The 19,418-nt window shown below is 40.6% G+C and overlaps 1 protein-coding gene across 1 annotated transcript; it reads right to left on the bottom strand.

The window, feature by feature from the left end:
• Positions 1-3,550: 3,550 nt before the first annotated feature.
• DNAJB11 (DnaJ heat shock protein family (Hsp40) member B11) lies at positions 3,551-19,173 on the bottom strand. The gene is made up of 10 exons (XM_068546416.1): positions 18,905-19,173; positions 16,072-16,228; positions 12,185-12,282; positions 10,269-10,401; positions 7,965-8,107; positions 7,057-7,139; positions 6,327-6,384; positions 5,081-5,192; positions 4,468-4,627; positions 3,551-4,009 (listed from the first exon to the last, which is right to left on the bottom strand). Exons 1-10 carry the CDS (start codon positions 18,970-18,972, stop codon positions 3,945-3,947), a joined length of 1,077 nt encoding a protein of 358 aa, XP_068402517.1. The 5' UTR covers positions 18,973-19,173; the 3' UTR covers positions 3,551-3,944.
• Positions 19,174-19,418: the final 245 nt, after the last annotated feature.

Below are 19,418 nucleotides of genomic sequence, written 5' to 3'. Positions count from 1 at the left end.
TATTCAAAATCTAGTGTGTACTTTATACTTATGGCACCTCTCAATTTGTACCAGCCGCATTTCAAGTGCTAAGCCACATATGGCTCCCATATTGGTCAGAGCAGCTTTAGAGGGTTCTCATTGACACTCAGCTCTATGACCGCACTGCCCTCTTCTCATGTCATTCTCAGGCTCGCTGCATCAATAGAGGTACCATACCTAAAGCTGTACCACTCATAAGTACTGATTTCATTTAGTGGAGAGAGAAAGGGTCTGGGCTCTTTGACATATAAATCACTGTGGAAGCTGTACCGGTACCCACTGCCTGTGACCTGTAGTCAACCCTTGATCATGAGTACTGGTATCATGTCAGTGACTAAAAGTGTAGAATTTTTAAAAAGTGAACACACATCAAACCATTTTTTCCTCTCGGCTTATCTCCTGGAGTCCTTGGATATGTCTCTTTGTTCAAGGTAGACATTTTTACTGGAGCTAATTGCAGCTTATCTTTTGTCAAGGAATAGAGTAAAATCTTCCTTCCATTTCTAAGAACAACCAATGCAACTTTTCCAATTGGTTTTGTTTCCATATCTTGTTCCCTTTTCCAAAAACAGTGATTTCTGAGCACTAACACCCATCTAGGATTCAGGAATCTGGCAACATAACCAATAGTGAATGCAGCTGAGGACCAGAAATTAAACATAAATAAATGTGTAGCCAAAGTATGTTAGAAATCACAAAAGCTCAAATTAAAATATATCACCTTCATTATTTCCATTTTGCAGGTGAGAAAACTGAGGTTCAGGGAGGTTAACTTGCTTGCCCAGTGTCACAAAACTGAATCCCATCCCAGGCCAACCACCCTTTCTGCTTCATTACATATCTCATTGGAGTGACATTTTTCCTTGCAGGGGTGAAGACACTATTATTTGTTCTCTCACCATAACTACCTAGAATACTTCTTCCACACCATTTACTTTCTCTAAGTAGAAATCATGAATTCATGGTAGTTGAGAGCACATTCTCTGAAGCAGACTGCTTGGCTTCAAATGCCAGACCCACACTAGTAAGCTGTGAGATGTAACTCATTTCCTCATCTGCAGATTGAGGACAACACTCCCTCTTCCATACAAACAACCTCATCCATATAAAGCACTTGAACAGAAACTGGCACATAGTAAGGACTCAATAAATACTTGTTACTCAATGAGTAAGAGAGCAAGTTTTCAGTTCTTCACTTGAAAACTCTGTAACACATAGAAATCTTTGGCTTGAAGGGAACATATATTGACCACTACAACCTCTCAAGCCCATTTCTGGTAGGGAGCTTGCTGCCTCGGGGACCACCACTCCATTTTTGGGCAGCATTAACTTCTGGGAAGGCAGTTGTACCTTAGTGCAAAAAGCTTGGGCTTTAAAGCCTGGTTTTAACGATCCTCCTGTCATCTCCACCACACCACCCTGTTACTATGCTTTATTACAAGAAAATCTATGGAACTTTGATACAAGTCTTTCCACATTATAATGTGCTTCAGAGAAAGCACTTAAAGTAAACTGAAGCTCACAAAGAGTCGATGGTAAAAGAATATTCTTTTTTAACTCATTCATTCATGGCCATCTGGACCATGGATAAACAGTAGTGACAAAGCCCCATGAACATTCTTATTTGTAGCAAAAGCATTATATCTGGGGTCTTTCTAGCTAAGAATAATAACTCTAGTTTGGTATGTGACCGACTCTTTCAAAAATCTTGGAAAAAATCAGCAAGTGCAAAAAATGATCAAGAGCTCTCCTGGGCTAAGATATAGAAAAGTTGATAATTATTCCTAAGAAATTTTTAACTACAGCAACTCAGTACACAATGAATATTAAATGTACAAAAGTTCATGGAACACACATATGTATTTATATGCTGCATTTGTTTTCTAAGATAGATTTTCAGCATTTCAAATAAGCCCCTGAATTTTGTTCTTTTTCTTCACAAGTGAACACAGTTGGATCACTCAAGTCCAAATAGTGTCTGGGAGCTTCCCTGGTGGTGCAGTGGTTAAGAATCCGCCTGCCAACGCAGGTGACACGGGTTCAAGCCCTGGTCCAGGAAGATCCCACATGCCGTGGAGCAACTAAGCCCGTGTGCCACAACTACTGAGCCTGTGAGCCACAACTACTGAGCCCACGTGCCACAACTACTGAGCCTGTGTGCCACAACTACTGAAGCCCGCGTGCCTAGAGCCCGTGCTCCGCAACAAGAGAAGCCACCACTATGAGAAGCCCACGCACCGCAACAAAGAGTAGCCCCCGCTCGCCACAACTAGAGAAAGAGCCCACACACAGCAACGAAGACCCAACACAGCCAAAAATAAAAACAAATAAATAAATTAAAAAAAAAATAGTGTCTGATTGAGGTTAAAAGGTGTGCTTGTTCTTTTTTTTTTTTTTAATTTATTTTTGGCTACATTGGGTCTTCGTTGCTGCGCACGGGCTTTTCTCTAGTTGCGGCAAGCGGGGGCTACTCTTCGTTGTGATGCGCGGGCTTCTCGTTGCGGTGGCTTCTCTTGTTGCAGAGCACGGGCTCTAGGCGTGCGGGCTTCAGTAGTTGTGGCACACGGGCTCAGTAGTTGTGGCTCATGTGCTCTAGAGCACAGGCTCAGTAGTTGTGGCCCAAGGGCTTAGTTGCTCCATGGCATGTGGGATCTTCCCAGACCAGGGCTCGAACCCATGTACCCTGCATTGGCAGGAGGATTCTTAACCACTGTGTCACCAGGGAAGTCCCAGTGTGCTTGTTCTTAACTGTTCTAAATGGATGAAATTTCCTCCCCACCCCCTTTCCCCTAATTTTTATAAAACGGCAAAATAAATGAAAAGGCAATAGCAGCATTGGCTGCTGTATAGCCAAAGGTGGGAATGTTGCTGGAACCATACTGATGGCTAGAAGGCAGCTCCACACACACTCTGAAACAGCAGTTGTTCAACAACACTGAAACATTCACTAGCTAAAGTAACAAAAAGAGTGTAATTTGACTATATAATGTAGAAAAGGGAAGGTTACAAAGTCAAATATATTGAAGTCACATACCACCTGAATTAGGTGCCACTTGGAGAAGCAAATGTAATTTGCAACTCTACTACTTCAAATTCATTTTCTAGGGCCAACAATAATCCTAGTTCCTAACACAAGCCGAAGACTTTTCAAACATGAGGTCAACTGAGATTGGATACATGAAAAGTGCTTTCTGAAGTTTCCATGTCAGATTTGATTATTCCCAAATTAAATGAGAGGGAATATACTTTCTCAAGGACAATTAGGTGGTTGTGTGACCTTGTTTCATCTACTCCAATCTCTAATATTCTTCAGGCTCCTTTCTAGAAAGTGCCATGTGTGTTTAATTGGGTATGGGGACTGGATCTTCACTCTTCCACAGGTTTGTGCATTCATCTTGCTTGATGGGAGGAAAACCCAACTAGCTCACAGGCCCCAAGGAGGGAAACGAGGCTGATCAAGGAAAAATGACCAAAATGGAGATGGAAGAGACAACAGGGTAACTACACCAACAAGAAACAGGAGTCAAGAAAAAATTAACAACAAAATTGTATTTAAAAACAGACTTCTCCAGTTGGCATTTCGAATGAAATAGCTAACAATTAACTCCAACCCTTTATATTGTGTCTTTTGCTCCTGGAGTCCTCTTGCAGCTTTAATTCTTGAAACTCAGGCGGCAGCACCAGACATAAATCCCCAAAGGGAGAGGTATTATTAAACCTTTTGCTGGTCATTCTTTTCTCAACACGAATGGACAAATTCTTAAGCCCTCTTATTCATTTCATGACGATCATTAGAAGAAAAAAAAATTAAACCAAACTTGCATATTGAAAATGAAAACAAAAACACACAAAAAGAACCCCCCTGCAGATAATAAATATCGCTGATTCACTTATTTTAAAACAAAGTCCAATTTTATTCACTCTTAATATCCTTGCAGTCCATTGTATACCTTCTGCACTGATCCTTGTTTCAGCAGCTGTTTGATACCTGAGGAAAGAATGAACAAACGACTCCATTAACAAAAAAGTGACCTCCCCAGAGTTTGAAGAGCATGTTTCATGGGGAGGCTCACAAAAGGCCTCATGACAACCATGGATCTGAATTAAACAAGTAACTACCAATGTCTAACTTTATCGCATGTGGATACCCATACACGCACGTCCAAGGTGACCCCTTGTCTTTGTGTCTCAGGCACACATACCACACATACATCCCACAAAATCCGATAAGAGGCAATCGAGATGGACAGAAAGCTCTTTGGCTGTCTTCCATTCCTTCTTCTTTGTCCTCTTTCCAGTTTTGACCTCTCTCACCTTTTCCTTTTTACTTAGGACCCACTGACAGGGCCCTCTTCTCAATCAGTCATTGCAGACTTCACCCCTAAGCCTCTAATCCTTCTAATGCAGACCTCATCTTTCCTTGAACAGTAAACATTATACCCTCACCTTCTCTTGCTTCCTCTGATAACTGTTCTTTTGGAAAATCCACATCGAAAGTGATTATCAAAGAGCCCTTGATGTTGTTGTTGTCAAAGTTGGGGAGCCCTTCCCCTTTCTTCCATAGCTTGGCTCCCGGTCTGGTGATCTTATCTCGGGAAATATGTACCTGGAAAGCAAAAGGGGATGGACTGGAGCAGGACTGGTACTCTCGAAGCACAACACACAGCTTCCAGTGAGTACTGGTGCCCAGAGCTCATGTCACGGCTCAGAGCAGCAGGATGAAGGGGCAGGGGAAACATCATTAGGACAGTGCGAGCCAAAGGAAGAGATGGTTTTCGAAAAGAAAAAGAAAAACGAAACACGTAAAAAAGTAAGGCTTTTGCCAACAGAGACTGTAAAGACGAGGCCGCCAAAGGCTGTGCAACCACCTCCGAGTAGCTGAGGGGTCCATGGCGTTGTTACTGCTACACGTTCAGCAGCAGAGTGAGGAAACATGACACAACAAAGCCTGAGCACTTAGTCCCCGTGGCTCCAAATGGCTGAAGTGGCTGAAGTAACCTCAACAGCAGCCATGTGAGGGCTTTAAAAGGACAGGAAGCGGGAGAACTGGTTTGCTTACCTTGTGACCATCCAAGTGAGCAATATCCATATCGAAGCCCACCAGAGACTCCACGAGGGAGACTGTCACGTTTGTGTATAAGTCATCTCCTCGCCTTTCAAATATTGGGTGCCTAGAACAGAACAAGGTAAAGATCATTAACTTCCAAAGTCTTTCTTTGGGAAGAGTTCAAAAGGTTTTTAGAAAAATCATGGAAAAGGATGAATGCCACTCTTTCAAGAAATAGGCATTTATTAGACACTCCTTCGTGTGTAGCATTAATCAAGACTGTAAAGTAGCCTAAGATTTATTAAATCCTAATCTTAAGGAGCTTACAATCAGCAGAAGTCAAAGCATGTAATTAAAATACAAGCAACTAGATTATGGAAAAGAGAGAAGGACAACTTCTGGCTGTGGGACTTGGGGAGAAGGGCATCAGGGACGGGTCCTGGGGGACTTCTAGAGCTGGGCTTGTAAGGCCCGATCAGCTCTGAAGCTGCAAATAAGGTGGGCGCAGGGGAGGGTGGGGATAGGGCAAGAGGGAATTCTGGCAAAGATAAGGACTTGAGAAGGTACCAGGTTTATTCAGGGAACAGCACATGTGCTAGTTTCTCTGGGAAGTGATGCGAAAGACAAGGTAGGTGAGGAACGTTGGGGAAAGATCACCGAGATTAAAGAGTGCTATGAGGCAAAAGAGTCCTTGGCGCTGGGGGCCCATTTCTCCATATTTGGGTGGGAACCTCGTTTCAATGAATCCTTAGAAGCAGAGGTATCACTGGTTTCCAAAGTGGTAACAAGAGACGAGTGATAAACAAGAAAGCCTGAGTCCCAGGTAAAATTCTTATGTAAGTAGAACTGCATGTTGAAGAGAAGCCAACCAGAGAAGCTGCCCACCAGCTGCAGATTATGTCACAGAAGCTCCTTTCTATGGAAAAGTCTCCCATTCTTGGATGGGGCCGTATTTCCTCAGTTAAAATCTCTGGTCTCCTTGTCTGCCTCTCTTTCACAGCTCCTTACTCATAATATCGATGCTTTCCTCCCAACATCTTTTGGACTTGGAAGTCCTGAGTAAATAAATAAATGGACTCAATCCTAGGCTCCAACCCCAAATTTTCAGTATGGCTGTAGAGTTACACATTTAGGGTATTAAGGGCATGAAACAGAGGAAAAAGTCTGGAAGTGCCCTGGTGGCAACCCATATTTCTCTAACCTGACTCCTCTGAAAAGCAAGGGCTAAAGAGAAGGCCTCTAAACTGAGATTACTTACTTGACAACTTTGATTCGGAACCGTAAGTCTCCTGGCTCTCCATCCACGTGAGGCTCACCTTGTCAGAAGAGAAGAGATTACAGCACACTGTAAGCCATGCAAGTCGAATGCTGCAAATCTATTTAGCAGTTGAGAGAATTTTCTAAAGCCACTACCTTAGGCTTTGACTGTCAAGCCTATCTGTGAGAGCAGCATGTCTACCTGGTTATATCAAGTCTCAGATTATTAGTGAGGATCACCTGGGCCTCAGACACAGCAATAAATAACTTGACCTATTTCTTAAACAAAGAATGATTCACTGGTCTCCTGAATCTGATGTTTTAAAGCTATTTTTCTTCTAGAGATTTAAATTTAACCCCAAAGTGAGGTCTGAGAGCATCTTATTAATGCCAACTAGAGTTACATATCTTCTTTCATTGCTGAGTTAAAATTAATCCATTAAGTTCTGAACATTTAAACTTTGACCTAACTTAGGCTACTTGACAGTAACTTTTGGCCATGACAGTCAAAGGATAAACAGTAATACTACTGCTTAAGTGGACCAACCAGGATGCTTAAGGATGGTCATAAAAAGGCTTTCTGTGTCCTAAAACTGACTGAAGTGTGTTGGAAATGATATATGCATTTACTAAGTGGCCACGAGGTATGGGGTGAGTTGGGGTGGGAGGTGTTCATGAGCAGGCAGAGAGTGGAAAGTTACAATAATAAAACATCAATATCAATATTTCACCTTCTCCAATAAAGGGGTACTCCATGCCATCTCTCACCCCAGGTTCAATTTCGACCTCCAGTGTTCGTTCTTCATTCACTAGTCTGAGACAAAGAGCATTTAAAAGAAAAAAAAAAAAATATATATATATATATAAACCAAACCCCAGATACAGATAATAAAGTTTTATCTACTCAATCAGACCTTTTTCTTGGAAGACTATCCTGTATCCCTAAATGACAAAACCACCTGATATCCATTTACACCTTCCACCTACCAAAAGCCAGGGCAAAGCTACACATAACCATGCAATTGCTGACTCCAAAAAAGCCTGCAGGAGACTGATTGCCTTGAAGTGAATGATCAGTAACAGAGAAAACTACTCGCACTTACATAAATGCGCACAGCATGATGTGAGAACAGCATCATGTTTACCAGAAAATCTAACAGGAGAGTTTATCCTATTTGATTTTTTTCACTGATCCCACAAATAACTGAGCTAGTTTTAATATATACAATTGAAGGTTCAACTAAATAGTTGTATTTATAAGATAATCAGCAAATAGTACTTCTCTAATCTGAAATGTTAGCTGTACACATAAGATTGCTCTAAATATTCCAAGTAGGAAAAAGGAAACATCCCAAGTAGGAAAGCGGAAAAATATCAACATTTTTGTTAAGTATATTCAGAAATAAAGGGCACTGCTTATTAGTTCATAAACATAAAAGGAGATATTCTGAATAGATACTTTCAGAAAAAATTAAACTGTACATTTCTTTGCTCTATCCTCTGGTAGAACATGAGGGAGAGAGAGAAGGATCGGGGAGAGGGAGGGAAAAAAATCTAGGTATGGACCACTGGCATTTTATTAGACAAATGAGATAATTAAAGTGTCCCTTGGCAGAGCAAAGAAGGTGCTTGCACTCACTTGACATTCGGGCACTCGTCGCAGACCACCTCCTGGGTCATCTGGAAGCGCCCGGGGCCCAGCTGGGTAGTCCGCATCTCCTGCCTGCAGTTGCACTTCCGTTTGCCAGGGGCCTGCCTTGCCACGGGTTTGTTTCTAACCACCTAGCAAGTACACACACAGGATCAGCTCCTCCCTTGTGTCCCACAGCCTTTGGTTTCCTCACCAGATCGGGGCTCTGCGCACCTGCCGGGGTTGGCACTTCCCCTTCTCTCCCAAGCCATCCCTCAGGGAGACCCACAGCTGAGAGAAGTCTTGGAGGAGTTACAAGTCAGCTCCCACATAGGAGTGGAGCAAATGGATCTTTAACTGACTCAAATTCTAAAGTTGGAGAAGAGAGAGGAGGGTAACAAAGAAGAGAACTGAAAGATAGTACGTATGGGATCACCTTTTCTAAGTCATGACGAAATACTACTGAGTTAAAGTAGTCCACAGAATTACTACCTCTTGAGAAATCTGAGCTGTGTAAAGCATAAGCCCTGAAGAACAACCACAGCCTTCAAAAGCTGGCATGTGGCTCCCACCCCAGGATTAGCCATGATTAACCTCATGAAAACACTTCCTTGTTTCAGGCAACTCAATCTGGCAGTGTTTTCCAGTGCTGTCTCGATTCAGATACTCTAACCCATAAGAAAAGACACAACGATCATCTCCTTGTAGCTGATTGCAATCAAACATTCTGATCCCTCTAAATCACTGGAAACTAAAATATATGAAGAAATGTACTCTTGATTTTGCCTGTTTAATTAGTCAAACACCTACTAATCACAGGGCACATGCTCATGCAGTGAGATGACATGAATGCTTGGAGAAAAATCCCTCGAAGCCCACGAACATATGAAAGCCCAGGTCAATGGAATAAATAACAATAACAATAATTAGAGCCAACACTTTATAGCACTTAGTATGTGCCAAGCAAGGCCCTAATCACATATATTTATGAACTCATTTAATCCTCACAGCAGCTTTATGAGGTAGATGCTGCTATTATCTCCATTTTACAGAGGAAAGAATGAAAGCACAGAAAGGCTCAGTAATATGACCAAGGTCACATAACCAATGTATGGTAGAGCCAGGATTCTAAACCAGGCAGTCTAGCTCCAAACTCTGTGCTTTTAACCACTATGCTCTCTCAAGGTAGTTTTTTCTTAAAAAGAACTTACCATGGGGGCATTTAAATAGCAAGGTCATATACATCCTTTACAATAATTAGATTAAAAAGGAATTTGTTTAGGAGCATGCTAACTGCAAAGAGTGATGTACATTATGTATTAGCAATGATGACAGACAACAGGTCTGCAAGGGAACATGGGAAATTAATCTTTTTACCTGGATATATGTACAAGACTTCCTAAAAGCACAGCTTGGAATTGAAAAAAACTGGAGGTAAGGGCTTCCCTGGTGGCGCAGTGGTTGAGAATCTGCCTGCCAATGCAGGGGACACGGGTTCGAGCCCTGGTCTGGGAAGATCCCACATGCCGCGGAGCAACTAGGCCTGTGAGCCACAACTACTGAGCCTGGGCACCTGAAGCCTGTGCCCCATAACAAGAAAGGCCGCAACAGTGAGAGGCCCGCGCACCGTGATGAAGAGTGGCCCCCGCTTGCCGCAACTAGAGAAAGCCCTCGCACAGAAACGAAGACCCAACACAGTCAAAAATAAATATAAAAATAAATAAATAAAAGATTACTATTAAAAAAAAAAAAAAAACTGGAGGTAATGGAGGTAACCTACATGCCTATTGACGCAACGTGGTCACAATGAATTTCTATTCAGCAGAATTATAGCTATAAGCAACAACATGGATGAATCCTGACAATATTAAGAGTGAGTAAAAAATGCCAGGCTCAGAAGATAATGTATAGTATGATATCATTTTTACAAAGTCAAAAACAGTGAAAGTAAACAATATATTATTCAGGTATTCCTATATATGTAATAAAACAAACAAACACGAGTGGCAAGGGAACAATAAAGACAAAACTCAGGATATTAGACAGTTACCTGGGAAAGGAGGCAAGGGAATGGAATAGGGAAGTAGCATGTAGGTAGATATAAGTCCTGGTATTGTTTTTTTTAGTTCTTGGGCTGAGTGATGAGTTCATGAAATAATAACAGCATATCATGAACCAAGGATTATGATTAATTCAATTCTATACACCCCCCCACCCCCTAAAAGACAGAGAAGGTACACAGAAACCTCTTGTTTTTAGTCATAAGAACACATTCTGGGAGTCAATATGAATAGCTGTACAGTTTGGACTTACTTCTACAAAATTTCCTGCATATACTTCTTCCAAAGTGACTTCTAGATCTACAATAATATCACTTCCTCTTGGAATATTTCTGTCTTGCTGACGAGGGGTTCCTCCAAACATGAAACCAAAATCTCCAAAGAAGCTGTTGGTAAGTGTAAAATCATCAGGAAAAGAAATCAGAGTTCACCTCTTACAATTTTAGTTTTCTTCACATTGATAAAATATTGTGTCCCACCAGTGAGCAAAACTGACAGACATTTTAATACACTGGAGTCATACATCATACACAATTTTTAATTTATATAATGTCAACTATATTGCCCCTACCACAAAAAAATTTACTTTTTAATATTGCCCAGACACACAGTACAGTGTATACAGTATGCCAATGAATTCTTAATCAATGAAAAAATAATCTCTCTCAATACTGACAAATATCAGGATATAATGGAGATACTGAGAAAGGGTATGGTATACATAAATCCACGTATTGCCGAACCTAATGGTAATTTTGGACATTTGTAGTGTTCACCTTTACATGCTTTTTTAGAAACTAACTTTGGTGAAACAAGCTACTGCTTTGTATAAAAATCTTGGATACATAATTAAACTAAAAAAGCATCAGCCTTAGTAAAACTCTGGATGTTACAGAAAAGGAAGTTCTGGTCTCGTAAGACCGAAATTAATTTGTGTTAAGTAACAGAAGCGTCACTTTGAGATTACTATAAACAGTGACCTTTAATTGTATAGGAGTTCTAATCTTGATGTTAAGTTTTGGTTATTAAGAAGCCTCAGATGTTAGCATAGTGATGACAAACATACAACAACCCCAAACCCCTCCAAAAAACAAAACCAAAACCCAATCTTGGTGAATGGATTCCCTGAATCTTAAATAAAAGCAGAGAGGGAGGATTTTGGTGGGGAAGGAACAAGGGCAGAGCCTGTTTTCTTTCTGGCATCCCTGGATATCACTTCTAACTGCTAAGGGGTTCAAACAGGACACTTCCCTGGTAGGCTAAAGCAGCCAAATCAATATTGGGGAAGAGAAAGATTTCCTAATAATATTACTCACACATCATCGTAAGTCCTGAAAATCTACTGTCACCCCCAAACACTAAATGAGGGAAGCTGTTGTAGCAACAGTGATTCTTACTTCTTTTGGGGAACGGTTCACAAATCTGAAGAAATCTGAGAATCTGAAGAAAATTCTCTTTGAGAATCTGAAGAATCCGAAGAGAATCTGAAGAAAGCAATGCATCCTCTCCCCATAGAAATGCATATTCAAACATCTTTTTATTTATAACTTGACTTGAAACCCCAGATCAAGGTCTCCTATTTATGCATCATCAGGACATATGAAAATTCAAATGCTCAACAAAGAGGGGCTCAAAGAGCGGGAAGGAAAGATGTTTATTATTCCAGCCACTCAGCACTCCCAGAAAGCTGGGCCCAGCAAGGGATGAAGAGTCTCTAACCCAACTCCTTCCAACAATGCTGATTATCATAATCATCCCTCCCTTGTGGATAGGATGAAGAGTCAGCTTTGGGTATAAGAGTAGGAATTTCTCTCTCTGCTTACAAGAATCACTTTGCTCATTAAGTGGTTTGCAGATTCTAAGACAGCAAGGAGATAAAATGAACTGGTTTCCAACATATATCCCCCCCAACACAGTCAGGGTTGATTTAACTGATATGGTTGGCTAGATGGACATCCCTTTTAGTGCTGCCTGTCTTTTCTGGAGCTTTGTGAAAATAGAGGAGTATATTCCCACAGAAAGGATGATGAATGACCTCTTGGTCAAGGATCAGTTGAGTTGTACTCTTCAGCGAAAGTTTCTGAACAAGGGAGCAAGGATAATTCTTTAATACTCACTAAGTGATCCAGTCTCAGACACTAATACCCTGCAGATAGATAAATTACTTACTGTGAAAAAATGTCTCCATGGGAGCTCTGATGCCCATCTTTTAATCCTTCTTCACCATAAGTATCATATTGTTTCCGTTTCTCACTATCTGACAGAACCTGGGGTCAAAAGCCAGTGGAAGAAAAGATTATGAGTTGGTAATATTCAGGTAAGGTGAATTCACATTTATGTTTTTGTTTTTTTAAACTCTGATACTGTTTGTAAAATTTTAGTGGAATTCAGTTTTCATTATGTATGGTATTAAGGCATGTTTATAAAGTTATTTTCTTTATCAGACTAAATTCTTTGATCAGTGTTCATTTTGTAACTTTCCACAATGCTCAATTCATGTTTTTAATTTAAATTTATCAAAACTCACCTAGCCACATAAATATCATGCTGGGGATTAGCGACATGGCTATGAATGTGAGGGCAGTAACAGGAAAGAGGTGAGATGAATTCCTCAGGTTTACTTCCCATGCAGTTTGACTCCAGTGTTTAGGCTGTTAACCACTATGCTATATTCTCTCTCTAAACTATAAACTAGGACATGACTATGACAGATTGTCATTAGTCACAGAAGCAGTAAATTACAACAGCCGTCAAGTTTGCTCAGCCCTACATGTCTATACGATAACCCCTGCACCCCACCACCACACACACATTAAGAGACTGGCAAGTCAAGGGAATCCAATGACAGGTCTCCAGAAAGCTCTACACTGCAATATTTTCATATTCCCTTTTCATTCTTTTGATACATGTAGGAATCCATCTGTGGAAGAATGCTGTCTGCCACATACAGCTCATAACCTCCTGAGTTGGAACTGCAAAGAGTGAAAAGGGACACTGCTCTATGAAGGATGCTCAAGCTCAATTTCACAATTTGAAAAGACTTTCTGAAGTTTTAATGGTTTTAGAAAACTACATACTCAGTCATAGGTATATGCTTTCTCATTGGGACCATTCCATATATAGAACTAAAGACTGTAAAACAAAATAAGCTTCAATGTTCTTCAAAATTTGCCCTCCAAAAAAAAGCTTCCCATTTACTTAGAGCATTCTGAAATATATGCACACATATAACTTTGAAAATTGAATAACTTTATGTTATTTGATATTCTTAAATGTCTATTTAGATAGCAGACTGAAGGAGAAAGTTATTTCAAACCCATACTTGTGTTGGCTCAGGAAAAGTGAGGTTGGAAGTACATGGGGCTTGTTGACTCAGCAAAAGAAAGGGAAGATCTGATTGGCATATGTAAATAGGACACACTTTTGGCTCAGGGCCTGAATGGTGTGTAAGGTGCCACAGCAAAAATCTACTAACATTTAAGATACATTTAGAAGGATAAAAAGAAATTCAGTGTACAAGAGAGTGAGCATTCTTAAAAGCAAAGACAAATGGGTTAGTCTAGAAGTGACCAGAGTACTCAACTAAAGCCACTGTGATAGACCAGGTGAGAAAAAAATAGTTTGGTAAATATCCTAAAAAAATAGCCACTTTGGGGAAGTAGCCATGGGCAGAGTTAACTTTAAAAAACAGAACAAAACAAAACTCATTATTATGTGATCTGGATTTCCAATATTTTTACTTTCAAGTCTACTTCTCTGTTCCTGTCTTGGCAAAGAAATGAACCCCACATTTGGGTCCATAAGAAACACCATTTCAAAACCCCAAAACAAAGACTATTTTTTTAAGTCAGCTTCTTTTTGGACATAGGAGGCTTCTGTAATAACTACCCCCAAATTACCCTTAAAGTTACCTATTACCATTCACTTACTCCTCACTTTTCTTCTGTCTAAGGAATGCAACTTTATTCCATAGTCTTGGAAACTTTTATTATTAAAAGAAAAAAAAGAAGTTTCTTAGTTGATTGGCCAACCAACCAGAGTCTCAACTAATTAAAATGCCAGTAGTAATGCCAGCTCAGTACAGAAGACAGATTTGTATTCACAAAAGACTCTTCAACTTTACTGGGATTCTGATTTGTGAACACTAATTTATCTAAGGACCAAAGGCAGGCAATCAAGTGAATGATACAAAGAAAAAAGAAAGTTTGAACTAATGACCAGAAAGGTTCTTGAGAGTTAAACTGCAATGCCATGAATGATCAATGTATAGCCTTGCCTAGGTCATAGCTAAAGAACATGGTAGAGTCTTTAAAGAGCATGGTAAATTCTTAGCAACAGTTTCCCCAGAAAATATTTTTGATTATTGGGTTCCTAGCAAGCAAGGGGAATACTCATGGGAAACACAGTGCGAAATATGGAATCCAAATTATCAACAAGAAAGAAAATGTTACATACAGTAATTTAGGAGGGTCCACCAACCCTCTCAAGTTTATTTGTGGGCCCGAGGTTAGGAATTTCGGTCCTACAGGTGTTGAGAGAAGAAAGGGAAACCCCATTAGTTCTAGGTTTCACCTGGGTATAAGTCACTATTTTGGTTCATTCACTTCTTTAACCTAGGAGGCCTTGGGATCCCTTCCTTCTGGGTTTTTTCCACTAAAATATTTTTCAGATTTGTTTTCAGTCTTCTCACTATACAGGGATTTAATTTGAATTCAGAAGTTGTAGCTCTCTGACTTTTGGAGTCAAATTATTTTTTCTGTGCCCTTTTAGAAAATGTGAATAAATGGTGACTAGAATTGATAACACTGTATTGTATAACTGAAATTTGCTAAGAAAGCAGAGCTTAAATGGTCTCACCAAAACAATAAATATATGAGGTGATGGATTAACTAGATGGGTGAAATCCTTTCACAATGTGTATGTGTACCAAGTAATCACAATATATACTTTAAATATCTTACAATTTTATTTGTCAATTATATCTCAATAAAGCTGAAAAGAAAAAGTATAACCACAGGTCTCTTATTGTATTTCTAGGGAAAAGGTGACTTGCAACACACACAAAACAGCTAACTCCTAAATTAACACATATGAAAGATTATCAGTAACTTATTTGTAAAATTTTTTCACCATAGTGTTGAAAGGTTCTGTGTATAATGGTTTTTCAAATAGTAAAAAGATTATTAAGCATTCAGTAAATGTTCCTCTGTGTTGTTAAAAATGAAAAAAAAAAAAAAAAGGTTAAGTAACAGCCGAGAAAAAATAAGAATATGCCCAGCTCTACTATATTCCATGGTGTCCTAATGAAGATTAAATGAGATGATACACATGAAAGTATTTTGACCTCTAGATTACAGGTTGCAAATTCAAACTATAGCTGTGTTTTCTTTGATCTGCACGTAAAAGAAAATTTTAAATTGAATTAGTTACCAACATTTTACAACCAGGAGAATTTACCAAAAAATCAGGATTTCCACTCCTCTTGAAAAATTAAATGATCTGGCCACACTGTGTGCAAACACAGTGTTTGCATCTGTATATGGCAAAAACTGGCTGGTGTTGAATAACAGCTGTTCCCTTGAAATGGGGCAAGAAGTCTTCAGCTTGTCACAGTCCTCTTCAATCCCGACTGATTCCTAACATGGAGGTAGAATATCCACTCTCCTGTTTTATCTTATACCTGCCCTGCATGTTATCTGCCTGGTCCACATGGGCACATGTGGATTTGCAATCCTCATTTAGATTTTATTTCTGTTTCTGGCTCCAACTCCAAAACGGACTGATTGATCATCAACCTACTTATTAACCTACCGATCCTATTTTCTTTCATTCATCTTTTTCAACATTACTCTCCTTAATAAGACAAATACTGATATGAAAAGGGCAGGAAGTACCACCTACTAACATTAATGTACAATATAGCATCAAGTGCTACGTTTATCTATTGTCAATTTTTTTAAAAAAGTGACCTGAAAAATGGGAGTGTTACTCAGCGTTACATGGTTTTTTCTGTATCTGTAGGTTTTATTCATACTTTATCCTTTTTCCTGACTCACCTCATAAGCAGCACCCAGATCCTGGAATTTCTCCTGCGCTCGAGGATCATCAGGATTCCGGTCAGGATGAAGCTGCAGGGCTAGTTTCCTGTAGGCCTTTTTAATATCCTTTATAGAGGCACTGCGAGGCACCCCTAAGATCTTATAGAAATCTCGCCTGAGGGTCGGGGAGAGGGAGAAGATACTTCATTAAAGAGTTAATACATTACATTTTTAAAAGTGAAATTTTTTTCCTTTACATTTAGGTTTGTGTCTGAGCAAAGAGGTAGGAAAATGAAGGTACCCACGTGACACACGAAAAAGAATGACTAAAAAGAGAACACACCAGAATTTGTAATGAGTCTCATATTGAAGTAATCACAATGAGAGGCTATGTACTTTTTGAACAATACTAGAATTATTCAAAATATCTCTGGCATTCTTCTCTTAGAACTACCTTTAGTCAAGAATATCATTTTCTTATTTTATGGTCACACATCATTTTCAACCAAGAACTGTATAATCAAATTGACTCTCTTTTTTCTCCCCTATTACTGACTTCAAATGACTTTTGACTGCTTCCAAAGGTCAAATAATCTCAAAGGATGAATTTCTTTGTTCAAAAAGATTATGTCAGAGATGTTCTTTACTCAAAAAGATTATGTCACAGAAATGTTCTAACAGTAGCACTCTTGGAATGTTAAAGATGAAGTGACTGAGGTTAACTTCAGAGGTTAACACAGATTAAGTCAAAGCCCAAATAAGAAGCTTGAAGAGAGAGTAACACCCATTTGAATGTATGAGTTGTGAAGTTTTTTGCTGAGAGAGAAAATTTCAATTTTGCAGTCATTACTAGTAGTTATACTAGTTTGTCTAGGTCAAGTCTTAATTAGAGACAGCTGCTGGAACCCATATGCAGGCACCTATAAGTCTCAGCAGCTGCATATATGTACATGGCATGAGCTAGGAGATAAAGTGGAGATCCACTGACCTCCTTGCCAGGAACTATGTTGGTACCAAATTAATTGTAAAGGGAATCTTTGCAGGAAGGGCCAATGGGAAGACAGAATAAGACTCACAAACTTTCAGGGCAGGGACCATAGCCAGCCCATAGAAGACACCAATAAATATTCGTTGAATGAAATGAATAAGTAAGCATGCTCACAAAAGTCTATTCCTTTTGCCAGAGTCACTTTAGCCAGCAGAAATTATTCTGAAAATGCATTCTCTCAACCAAAGTGATGGGAAAGTTTTTCACAGGGAGATGATGTAGTAATGATGGTAATTTTAAAATGCAGCGGGGAAAAATGCATTGGGGTGTCAAGATCCACGTAATATATGACAGAACTTTAAAAAAAAATGTATTTCATAAGCTCTTAGTCACACTTCAGGAAAATCATTTAATCATTTTATGTATAAATTTTAAAAAGTATCACTGACAAGGGGTTCCATGAGTATTATTTAGGTGTTTTATCGCCACACCCCAAAAATCTGCAAAAACTTGACATCTCTTGAGACAAGAACTAAATAAATCAAAAGGTTCACTAATGTTAATGACAAAAGAGCTAGCTATATAAAAAATGAGGCTTAGGACATACTTAATATAAAAATGGTTAAGTAACAGCTGAGAAAAATACAGGGAAAAGATGGCTGGCATAACTCAGCATCAACATGACGGTTCCCAAGAGGATCCTTTATGAAAAACTGAAGTTTATACCTACAGTACTAACAGTATTTATCCTGACATCTTTTTTAAACAACTTAAGTTACCCATTGCTTTAAGTGCAAAAAGTACTAACAAAAACATGTTAAAAAACCCAATAAAGCACTACCTAGGAGAAGTTAATTTTTATTTTAGAAATTTAATATGTTTCACAAGAAAAAAAAACCCAACAAAGTTGAAGCATATATGCACAGGGAAAAAACTTTTAAGAGAATAACAAGTACTTAAAGTTTAAAGCTCTGCTAGGTAGTGCTTTCTACATTCAGAGCAACCTATAAATTTGTCAAAAGCTAAGAATTTACTATTCCCCACATTCTAAAATATGAGCCTGGCATATCATACCCAGTGGTCAGCAGGCCTATACGATCGTGGATCTTATTAAAGGCCAGAGAATCTCAAGAGTTCAGGTAGTCCTACTTCCTTCAAACAGGTGGCACATTATCATCCTCATGTCCCAGATGAGAATTGAGATGTTCCTTCAAGGTCACATAATTCGTAAGTGGGGTGGGTGGGCTAGAATCCCAGTCTACTACCTATTGGTGTAGTAGTGGAAATGTTTTTTCCCCCGCTCATAATACCATTCAGCTTCCTAAGAATGCTCCATGGAGAGACAGTGAGGCATGATGACAACTCAGGCCCAGTATCTCAAGAAGCTGAGAAGTACAAGGGTTCTCCCAAGGGTCTGCCTTGCTCCCTCAATCCAACTTCCTTCAGTCCCAGCATGGCTTCCCTAACCTGTCCTCCCCACTTCCTCACTTGGCCTGGCATCATAACCCACCCACTTTAATGTCAGCCCAATGGCTTGTTGCAGGCTCAACATTGCATTGTCCTCTTCTGCAGCTCAGCAGCCCCCTCACCCCACGTTGCTTTTGGCACTGCATCCAACCCTCACTTCTCTAGGCAAATCTAGCTCTAGGGCTTCTGGGTCTAAGCCCCTCTCACCCGTGTCACCCACTGCTCTCCTCTCCACCCCACAAGCCTGGCCCACGCTACCCATTCCTCCGCTCCACCGCCTCACCACAGCAACGCCCCTCTCCACTCCCCCAGTCTGAATGCCCCCTCCTCCCTCAAGCCTCCTCCCCAGCCAAGACTGACTTAAGGGCCCCGTGCCCGCGGATGCCAGTTCCTTACCCGGCGATCACGGCCCCGATGAGGTACAGCAGCAACAGGCAGAACGTGCCCAGGTTCTGCGGGGCCATGGTCTCTCTGTGCGGGCCCCTGACCCCCGCACTCTTCACAGCCTCCGCCGCCGCCGCCGCCGCCGCGTCGGCTCGCCAGCCCACCCGGCCCTGAGAGGCCGCCTCCCGCCGGAGTCTCCGACTTAGTCAGGAGCCACAGCTAGCTCGCCCCCTCCTCTACCAGTCCACTTCCCGGGAGTCCCGAGTCCCGGCAAGAGAAGCACCCAGCGGGCCAGAGCCAATCGCTGCTCGGGACATCACACGCGGCCGGCGCCTCACAGCCAATCAGCGCAGTACACTTCACCTCCGAGGCGGTGAGGCCGGCCAGTTAGGCTTCGGAACTACAGCCGCAGCTCCCGGCCAATTAGAAGGGGAAACGTCAGAGAATCGTGCCGCCGCAGGAATCCGCTCAGCCCCGGCACCTGCGAGTCACAGGAAATTACGTAAAGATTGGTGGTGGGGAAAGG

This window comes from Eschrichtius robustus, chromosome 6 (assembly GCF_028021215.1).
Source record: "Eschrichtius robustus isolate mEscRob2 chromosome 6, mEscRob2.pri, whole genome shotgun sequence".
Taxonomy (NCBI): Eukaryota; Metazoa; Chordata; class Mammalia; order Artiodactyla; family Eschrichtiidae; genus Eschrichtius; species Eschrichtius robustus.
This window is presented reverse-complemented; position numbering and strand designations above follow the sequence as displayed.